Source organism: Pelophylax lessonae (assembly GCF_965119305.1).
Source record: "Pelophylax lessonae genome assembly, chromosome: 2".
NCBI classification, from domain to species: Eukaryota; Metazoa; Chordata; class Amphibia; order Anura; family Ranidae; genus Pelophylax; species Pelophylax lessonae.
The window spans coordinates 701,996,870-702,015,560 of record NC_138769.1 but is presented as its reverse complement, the minus strand read 5'-3'; the positions used below and the strand labels follow the sequence as shown (position 1 = coordinate 702,015,560).

The 18,691-nt window shown below is 48.1% G+C and overlaps 1 protein-coding gene across 2 annotated transcripts in view; it reads right to left on the bottom strand.

Annotated features, from left to right (window-relative positions):
* The window catches only part of UVRAG (UV radiation resistance associated), a 205,103-nt gene extending 186,754 nt beyond the window's left edge, over positions 1-18,349 (bottom strand). For both annotated transcript variants that reach the window (XM_082245635.1, XM_082245634.1), the window contains exon 1: positions 18,204-18,349. In XM_082245635.1, the coding sequence (XP_082101761.1) occupies positions 18,204-18,347 (144 nt within the window). In that variant the 5' untranslated portion in view covers positions 18,348-18,349. The remainder of the gene's footprint in view (positions 1-18,203) is intronic.
* Between the last annotated feature and the right edge of the window lie 342 nt (positions 18,350-18,691).

Here is an 18,691-nt window from a genome sequence, read left to right as displayed (position 1 = left end):
GTCCTCGAACATTCCAGGACAATAGACTAATCCGGTCCACCATCACATAGGGGAGAAACATGTGACATACTGTAGGGAAGGAGGGGGGGGGGGGGCGACCACCAAAAAAGAAAATAAAAAGAAGTCCCAAAAACATTTAAAACACCCTGCTGACCAGCAGGCAACCATGTCCAGGTTCAGCTTCATCCCTGTAACTAGGTGAGGAAACTGTCTGCACTAAACTTCAGACAGTAAACAGAAGTGCTGGAGCCAAAAACGGGGATCCAGCAACACAGTCAGTCAGTTCGGGGAGGCAGCGGGGCTAGAGTACACCGCCGCCTACCTATACAACAGCCAGGAGGGCCACGTAGAATATGGGGAAGCAAAAAATAAAACAGAGAAAGAAAACAGGGACAAAAAAGAAAGTGACATCCATCCAGGGGAGCTCCCCTGCAGCGAGCAGACTTGAGGGTTGCAGTCCGAAAACATAGGATAATCCAATAAGGAGAAAAGTGCCCAGGAGTAAGTAAAGGACCCATAGGAGACTGGCAGCATCGGTAGAGATGAAGGATGTAGAAGGGGAGGACAGTCTGTAGCACATAGCTTTTCCACCACACACAGGTTCAGCGAAGAGTCAGTAGCCAAGCATCCGCATCCTCAAGGGTGTTAAAGAACCACACCGTGCCATCATGAGTGACCCGCAGCCCGCTAGGGTAAAGCATGCCATACTGTACCCCCTTCTCCCGCAGTCTCCGTCGCACCTCCGTGAAGGACTTGCGTTTTTTTCTGCAGATCAGCTGAGAAATCAGCATATAGATGGACCGAGGTGTTCTCAAAACGCAACTCAGGATGTTTGCGGGCCTCACTATGGATCCTATCCCGGTCCCTGTAGTTAAGGAAGCGGACAAAAAAGGGTCTGGGGGGGGGGGGCGCCTGAAATCCTCCTGCTAGTGGGGACCACGTGGGCCTGCTCCACAACGTAGGTGGGGGGACACCATCATTCCCAAAGAGCTCCTTGAAGAACCCCTCAGCAAAGTCCGCATGAGTATCTCCCTCCGGCAAGCCCAGGACCCTGACGCTGTTGCGTCTCATGCGGTTTTCGGCATTATGAGCCTTTGCCATCAGCGAGTCCACTTTACTTTGCAGCGATTCCAGGAGGCCAGTGTGCTGAGTGGTCACATCTTCAGCCGCAGAGATGCGGCCCTCTGCCTCCGTGAGGCGGCCCTGGATCTTATCTAGATCGTTGCGGATTAGATTACATTCTTCCGCCAGGTGGTCAATGCGGACCAGCAGAGATGTTTTGCTGTGTTCAATCACCTCTAATATGAATGCAGTGTCAGGACCTACTGAGTGTTCCGAAGCGCCAGGAGAAGGCTCAGAGACCCGCGCCGCTTCCATCTCTACTAGGAGCGCGTGGAGTCTCTCCGTCAAGATGGCATCCGGGCCTGTTGCAGATGGCGCCAAGTGTCTGGAGGAGGGCTGCGGAGCCACGGAACGGCGTTTGGAGGGCATAGGTAAGTAGCGACAATGTTCCCTGGTGTAAGCAGAGTCTACTGGGGCAAAAAGAGTGATCCAAAACAGCAGGATGGGTAAGATAGTCGCTCAGGATGTGAGGAGCTCCCGGATCAGATGTCCGCACAGCTCTACATCCAAGCCACGCCCCTGATACACCTACATTTAGGGCACTATACGTCCTGGGGAACATTGTAGACATTAGATGGAGCTGATGACAGGAAATAAGTATTTTAAGTAAATTTTTAAGCTGAAAATGCGCACTTTAGCATGTATGTCAACAAAATTGAAAAATTTGGTCCAGCAGTAAAAAGGACCAAAGCAGCCTTTCTCAACCTTTTCAACACAGAGTAACCCTTGAAATAAATTTCTGGTCTCAGGGAACCCCTGCTAAAAAATAAAAATCTACAACTCATGACACATTAGTGTGACAGTCAGTGGGAAGAATGCTCCTTACTCTTGTCATCATATGGAAGAATTACCGCCTTACAGATAGCTAAAAGGAACGATGGCGACATTGGGAATGTATCTGAGAGGCAGAAACTGCCCATTGCTCAAGGAACCCCCAGCAACCTCAGGGAGGAACCCTGGACCAAAGAATAGCTATGTTTTGCCTATACAGGGCGAAGGCTCATTTCAATGCAGATCATGCAGCTGCCTATGCTGCTCTTTTCTCTCCTGCCAGGAGCCAAAGGCAGCGGCACCGTGCGCTTACAGAGAGCTGAAGACATAAGTGATGCTGCTGGTGCCTAAGTGGCCATTCGCTGAGTCTCTGTGCTGTCACGGGAAGAGATTCTTCTCTATACTCAGAAGTATGGGACATTTCTCTTCGCTCCTGGCTGCAAACAGAACGATGGTGTGGGGGTGGGAACAGAGGAAGAAAGAAGGGAACGGCATTAAAGTATACATGTAAGTTTACCCCCTGCAAGGGCATCGCTGGTCCAAATCAATTGGTGGAGGGTGGATTATGGTGTGGGGCTGTTTTTCAGGGGTTGGGATTGGCCCCTTAGTTTGTGAAGGGATCTGTTAAGGTGTCAGCATACCAAGACATTTTGGACAATTTCATGCTCCCAACTTTGTGTGAACAGTTTGGGGATGGCCCATTCCTGTTCCAACATGACTGCGCACCAGTGCACAAAGCAAGGCCCATAAAGACATGGAGGAGCGAGTTTGGGTTGGAGGAACTTGACTGGCCTGCACAGAGTCCTGACCTCAACCCAATAGAACACCTTTGGGCTGAATTAGAGCGCAGTGCAGACTGCGAGCCAGGCCTTCTCATCCATCATCAGTGCCTGAACTCACAAATGAGCTTCTGGAAGAATGGTCAAACATTCCCATAGACACACTCCTAAACCTTGTGGACAGCCTTCCCAGAAGAGTTGAAGCTGTTATGGCTGCAAAAAGGGTGGGCCAACTCAATATTGAACCTTACGGACTAAGACTGGGATGCCATTAAAGCTCATATGTAGGGATGCACCGAATATTCGGCGGCCGAACATTATTCGGCCGAAAATAGAGAAAATAGCACTTTCGGTGTTCGGCCGAATAAGTCAAAAGGCCGAATAATTTTGTGCCGAACAATGTCAGCTTCCGCCCGGACCGCTCCCGTTCCTCATTGCGGCTCCCGGCTCCCTTCTCACATGCCGCCGGTGTCCTGTCCGGCCGCGAGTAGGGGGTGTGACGTCACGCGCGCGTCCCGCCCCCTGCTCCTGACTGCGGCTCCTTCACACTAGGTCCAGCGAGCGTGACACTATGTGCACGCCCCGCCCCCCTGTTCGCGGCTTTTGGCTCCGACCTGGCTGCAGTTCAGTTATGTGGAGCTGAGCACATTTGGGGGAGAATACGGTAGCTGCACAAGCATTAGTGTGCAGACTGCCATATGTTGTTGCCACTTGCCATGTTCATTACATTAGAGTGCCCTATAAAGTGCCCCTTAAAAAAAAAAAGAAAAATAAAAAGGGGCCCAACAGAGTGCTCCCTTGACATAAAATGTGGCCATCAGCGTGCCCCTTATTTTATGCTAAGGGACATGCTGATGGGCATATTTTATGTTAAGGGGCACGCTAATAGGCATATTTTATGTTAAGAGCAACGCTGATTTAAATGTTTTGTTTTGCCCATCAGAGTGCCCCCTAACATAAAATGTGCCCATCAGCGTGCCCCCTAACATAAAATGTGCCCATCAGCGTGCCCCCTAAAAATTGGCAAAATAAATGGAAAAAATGCGAAACCCCGCGTTCGGTATTCGGCCAAGCATTTCATTATTATTCGGCTTCGGCCAAGAATTTCATTTCGGTGCATCCCCACTCATATGGGTGTGTGTAAAGGCAGGCGTCCCAATACTTTTGGTAATATAGCGTGTCTGTGTAGAAATATACACACACATATATATATATATATATATATATATACACACACACACACACATACATACATATATTATATATACATACATACACACACACACACACACACAATATTTAGGCCCCATTCATACCTGTGCAACTTGTCCTGCGACTTGGGACTGCAAAGTCAGATGACAAATCGTACTCCATGATTTCCAATGAGTACCGTTTATATCTGTGCAACTTCCCTGGACTACTTTGGTCCGTCTTTGATGCGTTTTGAAGTCCATAGACCTCAAGATTACACAGACATTGCTTCAAGTCCAGTCAAAATCGCGGCAAAAATCACACGATTTTTAGGTCGCACAAGTGTGAAAGGGGCCTTAAAGATTATATATATATATATATATATATACACACACACACACACACACACACATACAGTGGGTACGGAAAGTATTCAGACCCCCTTAAATTTTTCACTCTTTGTTATATTGCAGCCATTTGCTAAAATCATTTAAGTTCATTCTTCTTCCTCATGAATGTACACATAGCACCCCATACTGACAGAAAAACACAGAATTGTTGACATTGTTGCAGATTTATTAAAAAAGAAAAACTGAAATATCACATGGTCCTAAGTATTCAGACCCTTTGCTCAGTATTTAGTAGAAGCCCCCTTTTGATCTAATACAGCCAGGAGTCTTTTTGGGAAAGATGCAAAAAGTCTTTCACACCTGGATTTGGGGATCCTCTGCCATTCCTCCTTGCAGATCCTCTCCAGTTCTGTCAGGTTGGATGGTAAACGTTGGTGGACAGCCATTTTTAGGTCTCTCCAGAGATGCTCAATTGGGTTTAAGTCAGGGCTCTGGCTGGGCCATTCAAGAACAGTCACGGAGTTGTTCTTCGTTATTTTAGCTGTGTGCTTAAGGCCCGTACACACGTACCGATCGTCGGCATACAAACGTCGGTGGACGAAGGATCTGCCGATTGTACGCGTGTTAGTATGGTGCCTCCGACAGATGTCTGCGCACAATCCGCGGACAAAAGTCTTTCTTGCAAACATGAAAATTTTTGTATGCCGACACCAGAACGGACGATTGTTCGCCTGTCAGTACAGAATTCGGCCGACAGACCGCAGATTTGCAAGACTGGGCATGCTCAGAAAATAGAAAACACAGGGAAAGTTAACCATTACATGACATCACTTCTGCAGTCGGCGGACAAAATTCTTGTGCTGTCCTTGTGCTGTCTTTGCACTTTTCAGCAGACACCGACATCCCGGGGAGAAAAGAGGAACATTTGTATGCCGACCATCGGTACGTGTGTACGGGGCTTTAGGGTCATTGTCTTGTTGGAAGGCAAACCTTCGGCCCAGTCTGAGGTCCAGAGCACTCTGGAGAAGGTTTTTGTCCAGGATATCCCTGTACTTGGCCGCATTCATCTTTCCCTCGATTGCAACCAGTCGTCCTGTCCCTGCAGCTGAAAAACACCCCCACAGCATGATGCTGCCACCACCATGCTTCACTGTTGGGACTGTATTGGACAGGTGATGAGCAGTGCCTGGTTTTCTCCTCACATACCGCTTAGAATTAAGGCCAAAAAGTTCTATTTTGGTCTCATCAGACCAGAGAATCTTATTTCTCACCATCTTGGAGTCCTTCAGGTGTTTTTTAGCAAACTCCATGCAGGCTTTCATGTGTCTTACACTGAGGAGAGGCTTCCGTCGGGCCACTCTGCCATAAAGCCCCGACTGGTGGAGGGCTGCAGTGATGGTTGACTTTCTACAACTTTCTACCATCTCCTGACTGCATCTCTGGAGCTCAGCCACAGTGATCTTTGGGTTCTTCTTTACCTCTCTCACCAAGGCTCTTCTCCCCCGATAGCTCAGTTTGGCCGGACGGCCAGCTCTAGGAAGGGTTCTGGTCATCCCAAACGTCTTCCATTTGAGGATTATGGAGGCCACTGTGCTCTTAGGAACCTTAAGTGCAGCAGAAATCTTTTTGTAACCTTGGCCAGATCTGTGCCTTGCCACAATTCTGTCTCTGAGCTCTTCAGGCAGTTCCTTTGACCTCATGATTCTCATTTGCTCTGACATGCATTGTGATCTGGAAGGTCTTATATAGACAGGTGTGTGGCTTCCCTAATCAAGTCCAATCAGTATAATCAAACACAGCTGGACTCAAATGAAGGTGTAGAACAGGACTTGACAAATTTGCCTGAAATCTAGGAGCCAGCTAAAAAAGTTAGGAGCCAGTTTTTTTTTTTTTTTTAAACTAACAACCAAGCTTTATTTAATAAAATGGATACTAAATTTACACATAAATACGACTAGAACCCCACTCTCCTCTATAGCGCAATTGGATGGAAACAGACTGTCTGTCTCTTTCCATCCGATGCTATCTGATCCGATCCACGGGATGGATAGAAAATAGAACCACCATCCATCTGTTTTTGGAGGACAGGATCAGATGGCGGCAGATTACCGCTCCATAGAGGAGAATGAAGGGTCTGATCAGGTCTGCCTGAAAAACTGACAGGCGGACCCGATCAGACAGCCCGTGTGAAAGGGGCCTTCGGCTGTGGCACGGCGATGAGAAAAAAAAAAAAAAAAAGTATATATTATTTTTTTATTTTTATTAAATTTAAAAAATAAATTAATAATAATAACCACACTCCCTGTCCACTTACCTTGGACAGAGAGATTCAGCCTGCAAAAACTTCCCATCTCCTTCCAAAGAACAGATGAGAGGGAAGGCATTGAGAACATGCATTACTCCCGGCCACCACAAGAGGGCGCCAGTTCCCCTAGCCTCTCATCTCACAGAAGAAGGCCGAAAAGCCGGGGCCTCAATTTATGGACGGCGTGGAAGTCCGTGCACTCGGGAAAGAAGGTGGGGGCGCAAAAGGGACAGGACACCTCCTGCTGGGCACCCCAGGCGCCAGGTCGCTAATTCTAGTCGCAAATGCGACCTGGCGCCCGGGGATTGTCGAGGCCTGGTGTAGAACCATCTCAAGGATGATCAGAAGAAATGGAAAGCACCTGAGTTAAATATACGAGTGTCACAGCAAAGGGTCTGAATACTTAGGACCATGTGATATTTCAGTTTCTTTTTTAATAAATCTGCAACAATGTCAACAATTCTGTGTTTTTCTGTCAGTATGGGGTGCTATGTGTACATTCATGAGGAAGAAGAATGAACCTAAATGATTTTAGCAAATGGCTGCAATATAACAAAGAGTGAAACATTTAAGGGGGTCTGAATACTTTCCGTACCCACTGTACATACATACACACACATACATATACACACGGGTTCTACAAAAAGTTTACATACCACATACTTCCTCTCCAAGAGAAGTCAATTGATAGAACAAACCAACTAACCACTACTGTAAACCTCATAGAAACAGAAGCTATTTGCGATATAAAGTTGCATAACTGAATGGGAGACAGAATATGATGTAATCTCATACAGTTACAAAATGTAACGTCCAGACATTTAAAAACAAATGAAGACTTTTTTTTTTCCTAGTTTGAGATGGATAAAAGATAGAACCCCTGTCAGGCTTTACTGCTATCCGGGGCTCCTTTAGAGAGATTTCTCCTCACTTCCGTCTCGGTGACACATTTTCTTGCAGACAGGAAGGGAGGGAAAATCTACAATGGAGCAAAAGACATAGCAGGAAGCTGACAGAGGTCCTAGCCTGCCTCTACCCAACTTCCCAAAATAATTTGTACTTCCATCTGTGTTGCTGTGAGTCTCCACCATCTTCTGGTGAAACCATGTGACCAGAAGAGGAAGCAGGGGGAATTCTCTATAATGGAGCCCTGGAAAGCAGTAGAACCAGCCAGAGGTATAAGCTGGCCATACATTATACAATCTTCTTCTTCAATTTCCTTTAGATTTACCTTCAACTATGTAGTACAAGGGCCTGACTGATTGCATACCACATAGAAAGTGTTTAGGTCTGACCTCATATTAAATGGTTTTGGTAAATCTAAAGTAAAGCTGTGGAAGAAAATTGTATAACGTATGGCCAGCCTAAAGCCCCGTACACACGATCAGATTATCGAACGATCTGTCGTCCGTTTTCTGTGGCATGCTAGTCTGATGTGGAAAGTGAAGAGGTTATTTTCATACGAATTTTCCCGTACGACAGAATTCTACTTCAGAAGTGATGTCATGTGTTGGATTGCTTTGTATGTGTTCTTTCGTCTCTGAGCATGCCTAGTCTTGCTCTTAGGATTTTTTTCCATCGAAATCTGTACTAATGAGACGAAAATCGGACGTTGTATTACGGAAAACAAAAATTTTATAGCCTTCACACCAGGATTTTTTCGGCCTAAAAGTCGGAGTCGGCTGTCGAAAGCACCATACTAACAATCCGAAAATCGGCAGATCGGTCGGACGGACGAAATTTCCCTTCAGATTTTCTTATCGTGTGTACGGGGCTTAAAGCTGGATACACACTATAAGATTTTCTTTAGATTTACCAAAACCATATAATATGGAAGTCCCACCTAAACACTTTCAATTAATATGCAACCAGGCAGGCCCTTGCGCTACATAATTGAAGGTAAATCTAAGTGCCAGTTCACACGACTTCGGGGGCGACCTGGACTTCATAAAATGAATGTCTATGCCAGTCGCTCCAGGTCGTCCCGAAGTAGTACAGGACCCTTTTTCTAAGTGGGAGAGACTTGTGTCGCTCCTATTAGAACGGGTCCTGTAGCACTGCATGGACCGCGACTTGTCAGGCTGACAAGTCGCGGTAGTGTGAATGGAGCCTAAAGGAAATCTACCAACAAAAGTTGTATAGTGTGTATGCAGCTTCCTTCCCACTCCATCCTGAAAGAAAAAAACCCACACAACATAATAAAGATCAATAGACAGGCATTCTTTACCTGTATTCAATGTGCATTTCCAATTAACCTCAATAGCACAGTGTGGATGAAAGCTTTTGTTTACTTAAGTGTTGCCCTTTGCGTGTCAATCTGCGGAGGATCGCTTTTCAGAGGGTGTTTGACGGGCCTATTTTGACCTCTAAAAACCCATGCGCAGTTGCGGCGCAGCACCATTCACTTGAATGGGTTGCAACCAGTGGATGGTACTGCCCTCTGAAAGTAATAGGGGAAGGGGGGATTTTTGCTACACCGTGATGCAATGCATTGTGTTTGCGGCATGCATGCCTTTGCAGCTTAAGTGGGTGGTAAACACGCAGATCAACTGTATTTTTACTGCCACCAACCACAAGTGTAAACTCAGTCTAAGTCTAGATTTAGAGGAGCGTCTAAACCTGCTCCTCCTCCGAAAAGCGATTCACCTTCAGATCTGGCACCTACTTACCACCTCGTTTAACCTTATTTTTGCACTGTATGCAGTTGCGGGGCATTTGTGTCGATTCCACATTCACTTGAATGGGTTGCTTTCAGCAGGCTTGTCATCTGCCGACTGCAATAAGTCAGACAGTTTTTATCACAGACGCGAACGCAAAGCTAATCACTGAAACTGGCAACTTCAGCCATGTAGACACCCCCCATTCACTGACATTGCAGCTTAAAGTGCTTGTGCTGTGCAATTTGGCTCCTTGTAGAACATAAAAAACCTGGCTGATCCTAACTGGCTATGCCCTCCCCCCCTGTAAACTGACCACGTTTATCATGGCTGCTGAGACTGCGGTCAGATTACGTGCCTTTATCCGCAGCTTTCCCCCATCCTCTCCCTGCCTGTCAGCTCCGTCCACTCCCCAGCCCTCCCCTCCTGCTGCTATCATAACTACTGTATAACCATACAATCCCCTCTGCAAAATAACATTATGTGTCCCAGTGTCTGCGTTCTATAAAAAAAGATGCAGATGATTTCTACCTTAGAACGTCTCCTGACGCTCATGTGACTGCTCGGCTCTCTCTCCCTTCTCCGAGTCCACAGCTGACGTCAGTGGGATTTCTCGGCCCCTCCCGCTATAGCTGACACCCGGGGAGAGGAGAGCCGAGGAGTCACTTGAGCACCAGGAGACGCTCTGGTACAAGGTAGAAATCTGCATCTTTTTGGAGGATTGTATGGTTATACTGTAGTGCAGGGATCTTCAAACTATGGCCCTCCAGTTTGTTCAGGAACTACAATTCCCATCATGCCTAGTCATATCTGTGAATGTCAGAGTTTTACAATGCCTCATGGGATGTGTAGTTCTGCAACAGCTGGAGGGCCATAGTTTGAGGATCCCTGTAGTGGGAAAGGGGCTAAAAACACAGCTCAACCACATGATTTTAACCCCCTCGTTAATCTAAACAAGGCCTAAGGGCTGCGCTTGACCCTCTTTGCATGGTGTTGCATTTCATGGAATACAATATGTCCTATTGGAGATGCGCCTGCACTGCATGCAAAGCAGGTCTAATACAGCCTTTTGCTTTTAAATGCATGTGTTTGTATAATGCTGAAAGTACAAGCCAGCATCTGAAAGCAATGGCCATAATCACAAGCCACAGAAGTGACCAGTAAGTATCAGGATGAAAGGGGATGTAAAATTGCAAAGTTCAAACGGCACTTTTTATGTCTCTTTACGCAAGAGGCCAATATTACATCATTTTCCTTTAAAAACATTAAAACGCCGGAGCGCTGGCAGAGCAGAGCACAGGCAGCTGGGAGAAGTTATACATTATTCATTGTGTAGCTTGTAATGCTAGCATCGCTGGCAATAGGTACAAGAAGGAGATGTACAGTCAGCAGCATGGTGCCCCAGATAGATCTAGTAACAGCAACAACAGAAGAACATCGTACACCAAAGCTTTCACCCACGCTGCCATGGAATGAGGCAGCAGAACTACGTGTAGTAAACACCGACCATACAAACAGTACCAGTCATTGCCTGAATAATGCCATCAGCCAGTGCCACCAGATGAACCCATCTGCAGCATCACATCACCACACAGCTGTGATACCCAACACAAAGCACAGCGATTGTTATCTCAGAGACAGATTTGGATAAGAGGCCTGCAACAACTACTCCAGTCTGAAGCAGCCAGCAGAGCTCTCAATGGTTACTGCAAATCTAAAATAAAAACTCAGTAATGGGTAATGGTAGTAGTGGTAAGTTAAAAGGGATTGTAACTGCAAAAAAAAAAAAAAGTTTATACTTACCTGCTCCATGCAATCCTCTGGCACTCCTGGCTCCTCCTATTCTCAGTGTGCTTCCTATGGTGGCACACCTGCGGGTTCAATCACGAGCCGTGCTACCTGTGTCTATAGACACAGACAGCGAGGCTCGGCCCCCATCTCCAGTTCTCCAAGGACTATATAACCCAATGGTACCTTGCCGCCTGCAGCAGTGATTGTAAACTGACCACGTTTATCATGGCTGCTGAGCCCTGACACTGTGGTCAGATTACATGCCTCCATCATCCGCAGCTCTCCCCAGTCCTCTTCCTGCCCGTCAGCTCCATCCTCTCCCCAGTCCTCTCCCTGCCTGTAAGCTCCATCCTCTCCCCAGTCCTCTCCCTGCCTGTAAGCTCCATCCTCTCCCCAGTCCTCTCCCTGCCTGTAAGCTCCATCCTCTCCCAGTCCTCTCCCTGCCTGTCAGCTCCATCCTCTCCCCAGTCCTCTCCCTGCCCGTCAGCTCCATCCTCTCCCCAGTCCTCTCCCTGCCCGTCAGCTCCATCCTCTCCCCAGTCCTCTCCCTGCCCGTAAGCTCCATCCTCTCCCCAGTCCTCTCCCTGCCCGTCAGCTCCATCCTCTCCCAGTCCTCTCCCTGCCTGTAAGCTCCATCCTCTCCCAGTCCTCTCCCCCTGTAAGCTCCATCCTTTCCCTGCCTGTAAGCTCCATCCTCTCCCCAGTCCTCTCCCTGCCTGTAAGCTCCATCCTCTCCCCAGTCCTCTCCCTGCCCGTCAGCTCCATCCTCTCCCCAGTCCTCTCCCTGCCTGTAAGCTCCATCCTCTCCCCAGTCCTCTCCCTGCCTGTAAGCTCCATCCTCTCCCAGTCCTCTCCCTGCCTGTCAGCTCCATCCTCTCCCCAGTCCTCTCCCTGCCTGTAAGCTCCATCCTCTCCCCAGTCCTCTCCCTGCCTGTAAGCTCCATCCTCTCCCAGTCCTCTCCCTGCCTGTCAGCTCCATCCTCTCCCCAGTCCTCTCCCTGCCCGTCAGCTCCATCCTCTCCCCAGTCCTCTCCCTGCCCGTCAGCTCCATCCTCTCCCCAGTCCTCTCCCTGCCCGTAAGCTCCATCCTCTCCCCAGTCCTCTCCCTGCCCGTCAGCTCCATCCTCTCCCAGTCCTCTCCCTGCCTGTAAGCTCCATCCTCTCCCCAGTCCTCTCCCTGCCTGTAAGCTCCATCCTCTCCCAGTCCTCTCCCTGCCTGTAAGCTCCATCCTCTCCCCAGCCCTCCCCTCCTGCTGCTATCATAACTACAGTATAACCATACAGTCGCCTCTGTAAAATAACATTATGTGTCCCAGTGTCTGTTTTATATAAAAAAAAAAAAAAAAAAAGATGTTGATTTCTACCTTATATCAGAGCGTCTCCCGACGCTCACGTGACCGCTCGGCTCTCTCTCCCTTCTCCTCCCCAGCTGATGTCAGTAGGAGTTCTCGGCCCCTCCCGCTACAGCTCAATTATGAGCCATGCTAACTGTGTCTATAGACACAGACAGTGAGGCTCGGCCCCATCCCCAGTTTTCTAAGGACTATATAACCCAATGGTACCTTGCCGTCTGTAAGCAGTGATTCCTGTGCTGACTCCACCTCCTGAAACTCCCCCTCTTAGCTCCTCTGTAGTTAAAAAGGCAGGCTCTGAAATGTGTGACAGCAGTGCCTACTCACAGGGCATAGTGACTACGGGTCACAGAATTAAAAGGACTAAAAAAAAAAAAAAAATGGGAGGATCTTCACAAATTAGGTTTACAAACTTTGAAGATGAACTCCAGGTATAGAGATTTTATACAGTTAAATCGGCGCTGAGAGGACAAACCTCCTGAGTTCAGAATGCAGCGGGGCGCCGCTCGGCACGGGACCCAGAAGCCAGCATAGTGATCTCTACTTCTGTGATTTCAAACTCCCAGGGGAATCAGCGAAGGTACATCACTACATTAGTTAAGCTGGAACAATGCAAATATGTATAAAATATCTACACCTGAAATTCTTAAGAGATTGTTCAGATTAATAGGACTAGGCTAGAAATAATTGACATACAAATGTGGAAATAATATAATGGTTTTACATTTTGACCATAGATACACTTGAAAAGGAATGTCCTCTTACTAAAAGAACTCCGCACATTCAAACCTGTAACTCCCAGCTATCTGCTTAGGCCCCGGTACCAGTCATCGGCAACTCCTTTATAAGCCCCTTCCTGTCAGTTGTAATGTACACTGAGCCATGAATGCGCAGCTCAGAGTCCATTTGCAGTGCTCAGGTGATGCGACTCCTGTGAGCATGTTGAGGGAGTGATGTCATCGCGGCCTGGCCATTCGAGGGGCCAAAGAGCGCAAACCTGGAAGGAACATAGGGTGAAGATGGAAGCACCCAAGCACCGTCAGCGCAGCACTTGAAGGTATCATTTGACAGGTGTCTGTCATGAAGTGCTACCTTGTGGTTAATACTAGCACATTATTGCATGAATCTGCAGGGGGCCTATTAACATCAATTTTAAGTGCCAGTTCACATTAGTGCGATCACTGAGATTGCATGTAATTCGGAGCGCACTGCTCCTAAAATTACATGCAATCTCTGTGCGGTGCAAATTTCAGCGATACAGTTTGTATGGCTGAATTCGCACCGCAATCGCACCCAACTCGCACAGGACCCTTTTTTTATCCGCAGCAGAATCGGATCGCATGTTGGTTCACACCAGTGCGATCCGATTCTGTGCGAACTTGCAGATCACACTGCGATATGCGATCGCAACTGGGGGCGTCGTTAATTTTTAATTGACACCCCCTGCATATCGCTTATGGCAGTGTGAACTGCCAGGGGTGCGGATGCGATGCAGGAACACGCTGCATATTCGCAGCGTTCCCATATCGCAGAAGTGTGAACCGGGACTTACAGGTATATTTCAATAATTACACTCTAACCTGAAATTGTAATGCATGCCTACACTCCATGCACCTATAGGCACAGGCAGCTCAGAAGTCCAGGAGGTGCAAGCCACTCTGTGCCTTCTAGTTCTACAAAAGTGATTGTAAGCAACTTCCGGGACAGCACTGTGCGTAATAGAAATTACTGTCTGTATTACTGTCTGTAATAGAAATCACATGTATTATATACGGTGGAATATGCAAGTGGATGAGTTATGTGACCTTTCTGTGTGCGCTCCCTGACCAGAATTCCAGAGAAGCAGCATTGAGTAAGAGGGAGCAAGAGGCTTTTGGGAGAAATAGAAGCATTTTGTTACTAAAAAAAATAAAAATAATATGCAGATTTACATGGTGGATATGAATAAAGGGTATAAAGTGATAAAGGTTTTTTTTTTTTTACCCTTTTGCATTCTATGCACAAAGGGAAAAAACACCGTTACCTGCCCTACCCCACTCTCTGTCCCTTAAAAAAAAAAAACACTGCTCTAGAACTGGCTCCAGCACCAATCCCCTTACTTCCTGCTTTCACAGGAGAAACTGAGGGCAGTGGAACCATAGGCTTCTGCTGCTGTCAGTCAAACTCCTGTGAGGAGAGAGCGGGGCATGGCTCACAGTGCTGCGTGCATCTATAGAGACACACAGCCTGGCAAGGGACCAACGGGAGCATGCACATGGGTGTCTCCTTAGCCATCCGGCTTGCTACAGGAGCCACCCGTAGGAGGTAGGAGCTGACAGGGACCGTCAAAAGAGACGCAACCTTTCTGTGCTATATCATTGCACAAAGCAGGTAAGTAGAACCTCCTCCTTTTTTTGTTAAAAAAAAAAGGAGGCGGTTCTACTTACGGAAAAGGCTCTGCACTGAATTGTGGAAATGCCAAATTAAGATTGTGAGAAGGGCTGATTCGAGACCATGATTTTTTTAAAGCGTAACTCTACTTTTGTTGAGAAAATAAAAAACATCCCCCTCTGGGTGATCTCTGTACATTACAAGGGTTATACCAAACCTTTATTGCAGATTCCTACCTTAGGTTATTCTGAAGAAATCATTGTTTGTTCCCCTGTACTGAGTGGGTCTAATGGGAGTGGTTTCATTATTATCTATCAGCTGTGGCAGCTGCAGGGCTCTAATGAGGAAATCTGCTGGGCCTGCATCCCTTTAGACGTGTTCCTATTGGGATTATTTCATGAAAAATGACATTTTTGTTGCAGGGGATGCCAGAAATCTGACTTGCATCTTAGGCAGAATTGGACGCACCTTGCCTTCCTTCCTCAGGACTGTAAACAGGTTTGAGTAAAAACCCCTGAAAACGTTCTGAAGTCAGAACCGGGACCCTTTAAAGTAAATCTTCTTGCACCGCCCCAAAAAGAGCCTGTAAGCGGGTCAGGGAAAGTCGCACATTGGAAGGAAGAACTTTATCGGAGAGTAAGAGCGAAACTTGGATCTTGTACCCGGACCGAATGACCTCGTGGACCCACCTGACAGGGGAGTCCACGGGTCCGGGAACCAGAAAAGATGTTCCCCCACCCCAGAGAAGGGTGAGAGCGCACCTTCTTGTCCGCGGATTTGGAGAAGCCCGCTCTTGACTTGCCAGACCAAGTTTGCTTGGATTCTCCAGAGGAGGCCCCAAAGTGCTCCGATCCCTTGGTCAGTCGACCCTGAGGGACGAAAAAACTTCATATGAGCAGAGTAGGGGGGCTCCATGTCTACGCCAAAGGTCCTTGCCCTTAGTAGCCTGCAGAAGGTAACTCTTCCCCCCCATGAGAGCTTTAACCACTTTAGCCCCGCTCACATTGCTGCTACTGCGGCAATGTGGCTCGTTATCGTCCAGCGACGTAGACCTATGTCGCTGGACTCCTCTCCTTGTGGGCGGCGCGCGCACGGCACCGGAGGCTCGCTCCCGCTGTATTCAGTCACAGCGGGAGTCGGGCCAGGGGAGGAGCAGCGGTGATCACCGCTGCTCTTCCCCGATCGCTGGGGAATCGAGTGTGGAGATCCGCCTGCTTGTGTAAACAGAGCGGGCGGATCTCCTAAGTGACAGGCAGGGTCAGATTGCAGGGTTCAGCATAGCTGACCATGCGATCTGTCCCTGTGTCACTCAGTCACCTCCCCCCACACACGTCAGTAAGCACCAGGCATACATTAACCCCTCCCTCTCCAATAAAATTAACCCCTTCCCTGCAAGTGTCATTTTTACAGTAACAGTGCATATTTATAGCACTGATTACTGTAGTAATGTCACTGGTACCCCCAAAAGTGTCAAAAATGTCAGTCAAGGGTCCGATCTGTCCACCGCAATGTCGCAGTCCCGCAAAAAAAAAAAAAAAAAAAAAAAAAAAAAAAAGCAGATCGCCGCCATTACGCGTTTAAAAAAAAAAAAAAAAAAAGACAGAAATCTTTCCCTTAGTTAGTAAACGCAATAACTTTTGCGCAAACCAATCAAAATACGCTTATTGCGATTTTTTACCAAAAATATGTAGCAGAAAACAAATTGGACAAAAATGATAAAAAATTTTGATTTTTACATTTTTTTGGGGGGGGGGGGGGGGGGATTTCATATAAAAAAAAAATGTGAAAAATATTATTTTTTCAAAATTTTCGCTCTTTTTTTGTTTATAGCGCAAAAAGTAAAAATCGCACAGGTGATCAAATACCACCAAAAGAAAGCTCTGTTTGTGGGAAAAAAAGGGACGTAAATTTTGTTTGGGTACAGCGTCGCACGACTGCGCAATTGTCAGTTAAAGTCGCACAGTGCCGAATCGCAAAAAGTGGCCTGGACGTAAGACAGCAAAATCCTCCGGTGGTAAAGTGGTTAATGATGTCATCCAGGGTAGCACCAAACAGGCGATCTCCTTGAAAGGGAAGATCAGTCAAGGCCTTTTTAGAAGTCTGGTCCTTAGACCAGCATTTGAGCCAAAAGACACAGCGAAGGACCACTGCCGAAACAGAGAGCCGAGCCACTAGGGGAGCCGCATCCAAAGAGATATCACAGATAAACAAGAGAACAGAAGTAAAAAAAAAAAAAAATGTTTTGCCTTACATACACCTAAACAAGTATACAATAAAATATATATTAGTAAAGGTCTATACATTCCCTGCACACACCTCCAATGATAATTTCCCTTCAGTCACATGACCTCAGTAATACAAGGAGAATCCTCCATAGTAGACCCACATAGAAGGATTCTGCTACAATGTAATTTTTCATCCATTCTTGAGAGAGAAAAGTATCCAGATGTGGACCAATCACAGGACACTCCCTATGGGTACAGAAACTTGGCACTTTGTGGATCGCTCATGGTGACCACCCACTCACCTATTGATGGCAGAGTAGTCACAGCATTGTTCGGAGGTGGTAGCAGAGCACTGTGTGGATATATAGGAGGATCCCCTACACAACACACAGAGATATACAGAGCTGAGAGGAAGGAGAGGAGATCATCTATAAGACACATGTAGTATGAGAAGGAAATGGTCAGGAAGGGGTTATTATGTCATCAGGATAGGAAGAGGAATCAACAATACAGAACTCTATAGAGGAAGAATTACTGAGTCTGCAAATCTAACATGACTGTCATAGGAGGACTGTGATAGAGGAGGAAACCGCAAGACTGGAAATAGGGACATCAGTGACATCACCACATCATACCCACAATGCCCACAGGTGAGGGGGCCGTTACCCACAACGCACAGAGACCAGACGGGGGGATTTCCGTTACCCACAACACCCAAAGAAGGGGGGGCCCATTACCCACAACGGGGGGGGGGGGTGTCCGTTACCCACAATGCCCAGGAACACATTACCCACAATGCCCAGAGACGGGGGACCCGTTACCCACAATGCCCAGAGACGGGGGGGCCCGTTACCCACAATGCCCAGAGATGGGGGGCCCGTTACCCACAATGCCCAGAGATGGGGGGCCCGTTACCCACAATGCCCAGAGATGGGGGGCCCGTTACCCACAATGCCCAGAGACGGGGGACCCATTACCCACAATGCCCAGAGACGGGGGGCCCGTTACCCACAATGCCCAGAGATGGGGGGCCCGTTACCCACAATGCCCAGAGACGGGGGACCCGTTACCCACAATGCCCAGAGACACATTACCCACAATGCTCAGACATAGTAATGAGATGCTCAGACATAACCTGGAGACACATTACCCACAATGCTCAGTGATAGGGGGCACATTACCTGGAGACACATTACCCACAGTGCTCAGTGATAGGGGGCACATTACCTGGAGACACATTACCCACAATGCCCTATGCAGTCAGTACACAGTGGGGGAGGGGGGGCTCACCTGCTGTGTGTGGAGCTCTACATGCAGAGATCGGGATACAGCTGCAGGCCCGGCCACCATCCCGACCCCGGGGGACATTGACACCGGAGCCAGCACCGGCATAGCATCCCTGCCGCTCCCCCTCACGGAGCCCGGTACACTCATAGCGGCGGACAGAGCGCTGTTCCTCCGCCTCTCACTGACTACTGGACGCCGCTTCCTTCCGGGTCCGCAGCGCGCGCCGCTCCCGCGCACGTGACGCGGGGCTCAGACCAGGCGCGCGCACCCCGGACTCCTCAGCACCTTCGGCGCGCGCGCCCCCGCTCACAGGAGCCCAGAGAGCCCCGCCCCATCTTAGGCTGGTCCTGGCCCGTCACTCCGCCTCCAGAGAAACTCAATACTGGAATCTTACGGCTCAGCCTGGCCTACATTCATCGGAGAGGCGTGTCCACAACTTTTTCTATTTACCTAACCCAGGCAAATGACTGAGCCTCGCCACCGCCCACTGG